This window comes from Xyrauchen texanus, chromosome 23 (assembly GCF_025860055.1).
Source record: "Xyrauchen texanus isolate HMW12.3.18 chromosome 23, RBS_HiC_50CHRs, whole genome shotgun sequence".
NCBI classification, from domain to species: Eukaryota; Metazoa; Chordata; class Actinopteri; order Cypriniformes; family Catostomidae; genus Xyrauchen; species Xyrauchen texanus.
The window spans coordinates 7,063,361-7,072,436 of record NC_068298.1 but is presented as its reverse complement, the minus strand read 5'-3'; the positions used below and the strand labels follow the sequence as shown (position 1 = coordinate 7,072,436).

Genomic DNA, 9,076 nt, shown 5'->3' with positions numbered 1-9,076 from the left:
CATTTTATTCCTTTTATTTCCAGACATATGCAGTTTTATAAGATTTAAACAGTGTGTTGTAGCGCCTCCCAGGGGTGAATAAAGAAAGTACAAAAAACTAGACAAAGATAAGCAAAATATTTTAAAAGCAAACATCTTATTTATTTATTTTCTCATGTTTTTTTTAAAGTAAATTTATTCAAAATAAGAATTGAGTAATTGGAATGGTAGAGATTATAAATATGTGTCTTATACACAAATATAAAATCAATAACAAAGTGATGTGGAATGAACATTTGTGACTACACTCAAAAACAGATCTCTCTTTTTAAGATGTAAACATTTCAATTTAATGAGAAAACTCAATCATATGAAATATTGTTCATATTATTCATTCAGAATAAATTTAACCACTTAAAATCTGCATATATTTCAGCTGCTGCCTTCAATTTTTCACACCCAAGTGTAAATGTTCACCTTACATACACTCCAAAAAATATTAAAGATGTACACATTTTAATTTCATAACAACATCAGTTAGAATTGTGTAATTCAAAATAAATTAAATAAATTGTAAAATATTTCGGTTTTTAAAATCGTATAAGGTTAAAGATGACTAAATTCAGTTAGGTGGGATTTTGCTATGCAAAATATATCTTAAAAAATGTCAGTGCACATATAGCTGCCCTCTATTATGTTTCCACATCTGACTTCGTTGTAACCCATTCCACTCTGGTTTCTTTATTTCATCGGATCACCATAAAACGACAAAGCTGCTTCTGCCCTCAGCTTCATGTACAAATCCAGTACTTACTATCTTTATGTGTGTTTAGTCAGGCCCAGAACATGACTAAAGGAGTGAAGCAGGTCCAGACCCAGATAAGCTTGAGTCATGGTGCAAATCACCCCGAGCCCAGCCAGAGCGATCAGCATCCACTGAACATTTGCACTGAAGTACAGAGGCTCCAGTCTGCCAGACAAACACAACGTGAGCAACAACAGTGCAAACATACACATAACTGCACTGGAACAATGTGAGATCTCCAGACCCCTACCTGCCCTGAGACGACTCCGAATAGCCGTGGAAGTACAGATAGCGCCCATAAAGGTACAACAGTCCAAAGAATACTGCCATAGCTTGAGAGGTAGAAAACAACAATTAGAAGACATTAGAGAGGAGAAACAGATACAATAATTCCACATTTTGAGTGGTTTATTACTGGCCCAAGTCAAAAGATATTTTGGACTACTTCATTTAGACCTGAATGAATGTATTTTTGGAAGCTTCATGTAAGAGCTCAGCAAAGTGACAACACCACACCATGTTTTGCATAGTACATTTTCAAAGGAGTTTCTTTTTTTTTAACATGCAAACCTGCTGTGTGTTTGTACCCTTTTATTAGATTATGGTGGAATGGTGTATGCAGAAATGTTTGCTGAAACCCCATTGTGTGACCAATGTCTTGCCTTAGATATCAAAGAAGCCAAGGTCAGATTGCAGAACTAGATGTGTGAGCTATCAACTGTCTATATAAAGATATAAGAGCAACTTTTAATATACTGTACATTTAACCAAAAAACATAGGTAATGCTTCACAATAAGGTTCCATTTGTTAAAATTAGTTAACTGCATTAGTTAACATGAACAAATAATGAACAACACTTTTACAGCATTTATAAATCTTAACGATAATTTCAACATATACTAATACATTACTGACCGGGCCAATGGGGCCAGTGCCCAAGGGCCCTTGACTACCCGGGGGTGCCCTAGGCTTTAAGGCTGTGCAATCTAGTTTGGTGATCCCCCTGCTTGAAAACCATATTGGGCATGAACAACGAACCCCCCAAACAACTTTTGGGTGGAGGGGGGCCCTTGGAGACAATTGGCCCCAGGGCCTTTGCAAGTCATAATCCGTCCCTGTTGTTAACATAAGTTAAGGGACTATGAACTAACATTGAACAATTGGATTTTTATAAACTTTTAATAATCAACATTAATAAATGCTGTAATATTACTGTATTTTATTCAATTGTTAATTCATGATACCTAATGCATTAAAAACTGAACCTTATTGTGAAGTGTTCCCAGAATATTGTGTATATATATATCTGTTCATACAGTAATCAAATTTAAAGAAACACACCTTGACTGAAGAAAACTCCAGCCACCCAAAGCGAGAAGATAAAAATGGGGAAATACTCTGAACAGTTGGCTCTAGCAAAGCAAAAATATGAATGAGTCAAAAAATAAAAACATACAGACAAACATAATTTGTCCTGCATTCATGTAACAGAGGTAAATGTGATCCATTCAAAACATCCATGAGCTAAATTTGCCTGGTTTCATTAAACTCACTGGGCTCGAAAGACTCTCTCAAAATCTGGTGGTCCAGTTGTGGCCGGAGGAGTGACTGAGTGCTTCCTCCGTGCATAGATTACCTTTAAAGAGAAGTATGCTGAAAGGAAGAGATAAACTTTTATAATTCAGACATCTCCAGATAAGATGTTTCAATACTGAGTGACCACAAGAGACACCCAGACATGCATTGCAAAATGTCCTTTTCTTGGTGTATTTGTCTTGCTTACCAGTAAAAATATCTAAACGTCCTTAAAACAAGATATATTTGATAAATAAAAAAAATCTAAGAGACCGTATCTTAAATATCTCATTCAAATAAATAACCATGAAAAAGGTATCTTTTTTTTGGACATGAAAAAATATAGCACACACAGTTAACGTAGGCGAGCAAATAGAAAATGACATATTAAATTCACAAATAACTAGCGTAAATCTACACAAAACATGACATTTTAAGTCAACTTACATTTAAAAGTCAAAACTTCAAGCAGAGTTTTTCCCAATTAATACATTTTAAATGTGAGAATGTAAGAGATTGAAAAATGGGAAAAGTCAATTTTGTCTCGTTCCATTGACAATTTTGAACGTTTTCAAGCTGAAACCTCAAATTATAATATTTGTCATTTTCTCAGAAACGGCCATAAGCACAAAGAATTTAATTGTAGTGCGATCTGTTTCTCCAAGTACATCAATGTAAAGAACTTGACCAACTACAAGCATGTAATAATTACCTTGTTCCAGAATTCCCAGCAATGTAACAGCTGCTAACATCACAACCTGATCCAGCATTATTCTAATGGAGACAGGGGACAGTTAGATGTGCTCTCCTCTCTGGTCAATCGACACACTGTGAACACATGTCTCTTTCTCAATTACTTATCTCAGCCTGCCCAGAGTGGGCGGGACTCGGACGTGAACAAATTTCCCATGTTACATCACTGATAGATTTTTTAACCGTTAGCTGTTTGACTGAACAGGAGTTCACTGGGAGTAAACCAAGTATCGCTTGATATGCTAGAAATTAAACATATTAAAGAATGCATTTTAGTAATGAAATATGCATTGGGTGAAAAAACAATGCTGAATGTGTGCTATAACAGATCCTAATCCAGCACCTTTGGAATTTAATATAAATGATTTGGTTGTTAGTGTGTCCTGAGTGGTAGCTTTCTCCTCCCAAGTTAAAAGTATTTAAGTCAGATCCTGCCACGGAATAAAAAATTATGTCTTCGTAATATCACAATTCTGATTACATTTTTCACAGTTGTGTTACATAAAGACACAATTGCAAAAAATAATCTCAGTTGTAAAATATAAACTCGCAATCCCAAGACAGTATCTTGCAATTGCAATAAATACATTTGCAATTATGTGACATAATCGCACAATTAATTGGTGTAAAATCATTCCTATGAGAAAGTCACAATTGCATGATACACAATCGCAACTGCACAAAATAAAAATCATATAAAATTGCAATTCTGCCATAGAAAGTCACAAATGCTAGAAAATATTTCTCAATTATACGGTCACATTTTAGAGAAATAAAGTCACAATTACACTATATAAAAATAAAAAATGCAATAGTTGGAAAAAGCCATATAAAGACTAGGGCCGTTTTAACGTGTACATTAAGTGCAATTAATTATATAAAAAATAACACGTTACAAAACGCAATTAATCATGTTACCGGAATCAGCGTATAAGTAATCTTCCAACTTGCAATATAAGCTCGAATTAGGCTATAACCTGTTTTCTCCAGGGGGCAGTAAGCGGCACTTCAGCTGTATAGGCAATGTGCAGCTTATACAGAGAACAAACCACACTTGCCGACTGCAGAAATCAAAGCACAAAATGAGAACCCGTTCTTGCGTTTAAACAGAGCTTGATGGAGCGCAAATCCGAACGTAGGGATCTTATGACATGCTTTTCGAAGTATTAAACTCCATTCCACTTGACATGGCAAACTAAAAATGGTATCTTTTTAGTTCGCTGCAACCAAAGTGAGATGCATGTATACTCTGACACGCAGGCACGGATTTAGGAAGCAGAGGCCCCGGGGCACAAAATCTTGGAGGCCCCTCCTCCTCCTCCTCTCCTCTTTTTCTTTTTCCTTTCCTCGTTTTTCTTTAGTTAAAAACAAAAACACCAACTCCATTTCTTGAGATGTTAACTGTGACAGCAAAAGAGATCTATAAATATCTATAAAACAAAAGACAAAATGGAAACTATCACAGAACAAAATCAACAGAATTTATTGGAATAAAAGCAGATTAAAATCTATGAAAATACAGGCTAATAACATAACTAAGAATAACTATAGTCATGTCTGTACAGTCTGTTTTTTTTTTACGGAGAAACATATGATCAACGATATACTAGGTTGTAACGTGACAGAGGCTGGTAGCAGAGCAATCAATTCAGAGAATTACACTGCGCAAATCAAAAGTAATAGTACCCACCGGCACCGGATGAAGAAGGATTGACAGTCTCCACAGAATAAAATATTCATTTTATTTTATTTTTCGTGTTCGCATTTATGAGGAAAAAAAATGTTACGGACGTGACAGTTCTCCGTTACGGACGTGACCGCTCTGAAAGCGGCACTAAAAGTAAAAGAATGCTTTAAAACGTTTTCACAGAGACCTCAAACAGAAAGCACAAAGACTTTCTTTAAAGTGAATTTCGTTTTGTATTCATTTAAATCTTAATTTTAATCAATGTTTCATCAACCAATTCCCTAGATCCGGGCATCTAATAATCAGGGTTTTTAATAAGGGGAAAAGGTAATAGATATGCCTACATTTTGAGGCGGTCAAACTGGTAATGCACGTCACCGCCGGGTCTCTGCCGCCTTCAGCACCAGCTTCGGTTTCGGTCTCAAGCGGAGTCGGAGACTGTGGTGGTGGGGAGGCATTTGAATAGGTGTCTGTCACTCCAGGCGGGCTGGGGTTCTCTATCCTGTCGTGCTGGTGCTGGTGCTGGTGCTGATGCTCAGGTTCATCTATAATAGCAAAGCTGGATATTGTGCTAAACCCAGCATCACCGCAGGCGCCGGCGCCGCCAGTCTCTTTATTTTCGTTGAGCCGACTTTTGAAAAAAGTAGAGATGGCTGGAATATTACTCCTAATTAAAACCTCTCTGCTATCCTTCTCCTTTTTAGCTTTACGTTTTGTGGCTCCGCTGCTCCACCGTTTTTTATCCATTTTGTTTGTTTTTTTCGATGTCCTCAACTCTCTGTTTTTCACACTATCTTCTACCGCCTGTTTTGCCGCTATCAACAGTTTCCGCGGTAACCTGACTCGTCATCATCCGACACAGCCGAAAAACTGATCATGATACTTTTTTGCATGTAAATAAATTATTGTTAACACACATACGCACAATTACACACGCATTCATGAATTTTAATTTAATTTAATACTAAGAAAAAAATTACAAAAAAGGATGAGGCCACACAGTTAGTGGGGTCTTGGAGGCCCCCTAGAGGTCGGAGGCCCCCGGGCACCGGCCCAATCGGCCCGGTGGTAAATCCGGCCTTGCTGACACGTCATTAGAAAAGCACTGACTGATGAATTCAGTTGCAAAAAGGATTAGTGTGAACTGTAGGCCAATGATTGGCTTATGTTTAATAATATGGAAATAGACAATACATTGGATTCTAAAGCCAATTTTGCACACACATACCTACTCTAAATACGCTTAGCTTTAATAAAGACGCAATTAGAAAGCAGGATCTATTGGGGGCCTGGGTCAGAGAGCTGCACAGGTCCGATTTTGTAAATCCGCACCCGCCCGTACCCGCAGTGCTTAAAACCGCATCCGACCCGTTTTCCGACAGCAGCACTAATTACAATCCGCAACCCGACACGATCCGCTTAAAATTGAACCGAGACCCATCAGTTTAGCCAATCACATTATAGACACACTTTTTTCAAATTTGTATTGCCTTTGGCGGATTGCCTTAAGACAAGGACAACAGCCGAAGCTGTCAAAAAGCCGATAGCCTATACAGAACATGGCTAACGTTACCACAAAACAATGCAATTTCGTCTAGCACATCAGACAATTTCACACCACACATAGGCCTACTTAACAGTTTTAAATTAGACAATAACAAACAGTGTAGGCTATGTGATAATTTTAAATGAAAGAAAAGTCCAGTTGTATGCGAATCCTAAACGCATACACCGGCAACTAATTAGGGCTGAGACGTGAAACTGTCCCGTTTATGAATCCAGTGCGAGGTGATTAGATCCTATTTGTGGTGTTTTAAATTGCTGTGTAAAAAAAGCACATCGTCCACTGTTGACGGTTTCAGCTGACTCGTATAACGTATCCAGCACAAGAGAAGTCTCGCTCACTTGCAGCGCTGGATGCAGGGATGGCGAGGATAGACCTCGCAATCTGGGCAATATTAGGGAAAAGGTGAGCATGGTCTTGCCACCATGACAAAATGTCAAAATGGTCATCTTTTGGCGATTTGTGATCGATGTAAGCAGCCACTTCGTCCTGATACTGCGGGCCCTCACTGGAATCTTCCACGTCAGATAAAGTGTCCGCCGACACTCGAACTCGCTTCTCCGGTGGGGAGTGGGACTGCGCTTCCTCAGGACTTCATCCTTAAGGTCTATAATAAATGTAAACAAATATTGCAAAAATTTTATGGACGTGACATTTGCAGTCAAAACTGCATTTTATAAATGAAAATGCATTTAATACCAATATATGGAAACGTCTGTTTATGCATCCATACTCCCTTAATAAAGGAAAAATATCAGTCTACACATGCGTTTTATATTTAATATGAGGGAAATACACAATGCCTACGTGTGACAAAAAAATCTGTAACTTTTAGGTGGCAAATCATTTTTCTTTCGTTCAAATCCCACTCCGACATAGAAATTATTTAGGGTAGGCTACTGTAGGCTATTAGGCCTACGTGTGGTATGCGCTAGGCATTAAAGAAAACATTTAGTTTCACAATTTTATATATATTTATATATTATTTCATCAATGTTGATTATATGAGGCGTGAAAAGCATAGTAGCCTAAGATCATAACTTGTGCAATATGTCGGGAGACAGAGTGGGCAGACGTTATTGACCACTTCATTAAGTTTCGTATTGTATAAAGCATTTCTTTAAAGTGAATTTCGTTTTGTATTAATTTTATCTTAATTTTAATCAATGTTTTATAACCAATTGTCTGAATTTAATAAATAAGAAGTAATAGCAACGGCGCATGAACTGGAAATTAACGAAACTCAGCATATAAACTACTGCTACATGCATCACAGACCTGATAAGTATATAGAAAGCTTGAAATGTGTACTTTTAAACAAAACAAATTTCAAAACGAAAGAAAACAGACTGTTCTGTCTCCTGGCTATATTTGACATAGGCCTATTCAATAATCATTAGGCTACTTTTGCCGTTTCTTTGTGACATTTTTCATGAACCTCTCAATAGTTAATATTGTTATTGTTCAGTTTATACAGGTTTTCAAATGTTATTTAAAAAAAAATATACATTTTTTTCCCTTGTGGCTGTGTTGCAATAATACTGACCTTTCACATGGCGCCGCATCTCACTGTGCACGCTTGCCACTTCACTGTCAGCAGCAAGTAGCTTCATACTTTTTAGTTTAGGATGCAGGAACATTGCAAGTTTGTGCAAACGATGAATTTCGAACTTGTCCTGGAGGATACTGAGGCATTTCTCCTTCAGTGAGGAAATGGTCACGCTATCATTTGAAGAAGCTCGCAAGTGGCGTCTGATGCTCATACCAAACAATGGTTAGATGGAGGGTCGGGGTTTTCGATGCCTCTAACGCTTTAGTGGCTTCCTTAAATCGCTCCAGGAATGCAACAAAGTCGGAGAGGACCTCTTCATCCAAATAGGAATAATAAAACTTTAAGGCAGGTTTTGCATGCAGCAAAGCCTTTCACAGTGTTGCTTTCTTCATCAGAGATGACTCCAAATTTCTCCCACACACTTGACTTGAGTTTCGATGAAGTATTGTCGACAACTTTATAATCTCCTCTAGCTATTTTTTTTTCAACTCCTCACTATCCATCTAGACGACTCATGCAGCAGTTCGAGTGGTTGTGTGATTTTTTTAAAAGTGAATGTAACGTTAGGCCTAGAGACTCATGGGAGGGCGCGGGCTCAAATAAACTAAAAACAAATATTTTATCAACTTGAAATACAGGGCAGGCATAGTTTTGTAGATGTGTTCCTAAAAATATGCATTTATTTTTACATTTGCACGTGACTGTTTTGAACCGGTGTCCGACCCGACCCGCATCCGTATCCGACACAGTTGGATATTTTTCACCCGTTTGACCAAAATTTGCGGGTCACCCGTCGGGTAGGCAGGACTCTGGCCTGGGTAGCTCAACAATATTGATGCCGAATCCAGGCAACCAAAATGGGGCGGTTGCTAGGGAGGGTAGAGTCACATGGGGTAACCTCCTGGTGGTCGCTATAATGAGTGGTTCTCGCTCTCGGTGGGGTGCGTGGCGAGTTGTGATTGGATGCCGCAGAGAATAGCGTGGGTCTCCACATGCGCTACGTCTCTGCGGTAACGCGCTTAACAAGCCACGTGATAAGATACGTGGATTGGCAGCCTCAGACGTGAAGGACACAGAGTCATCCCCCATCACCCAGAATGAGGGGAGTCACTACGCCACCACAAGGACTTAGCGCATTGGGAATTCGGCATTCCAAAAAG

General features: G+C 38.4%; 1 protein-coding gene across 1 annotated transcript; it reads right to left on the bottom strand.

Moving 5' to 3' along the window:
* Positions 1-3,549, bottom strand: ltc4s (leukotriene C4 synthase). Its single transcript, XM_052154694.1, has 5 exons — positions 3,073-3,549; positions 2,339-2,438; positions 2,127-2,197; positions 1,035-1,116; positions 1-949 (listed from the first exon to the last, which is right to left on the bottom strand). Exons 1-5 carry the CDS (start codon positions 3,128-3,130, stop codon positions 799-801), a joined length of 462 nt encoding a protein of 153 aa, XP_052010654.1. The 5' UTR covers positions 3,131-3,549; the 3' UTR covers positions 1-798.
* Positions 3,550-9,076: the final 5,527 nt, after the last annotated feature.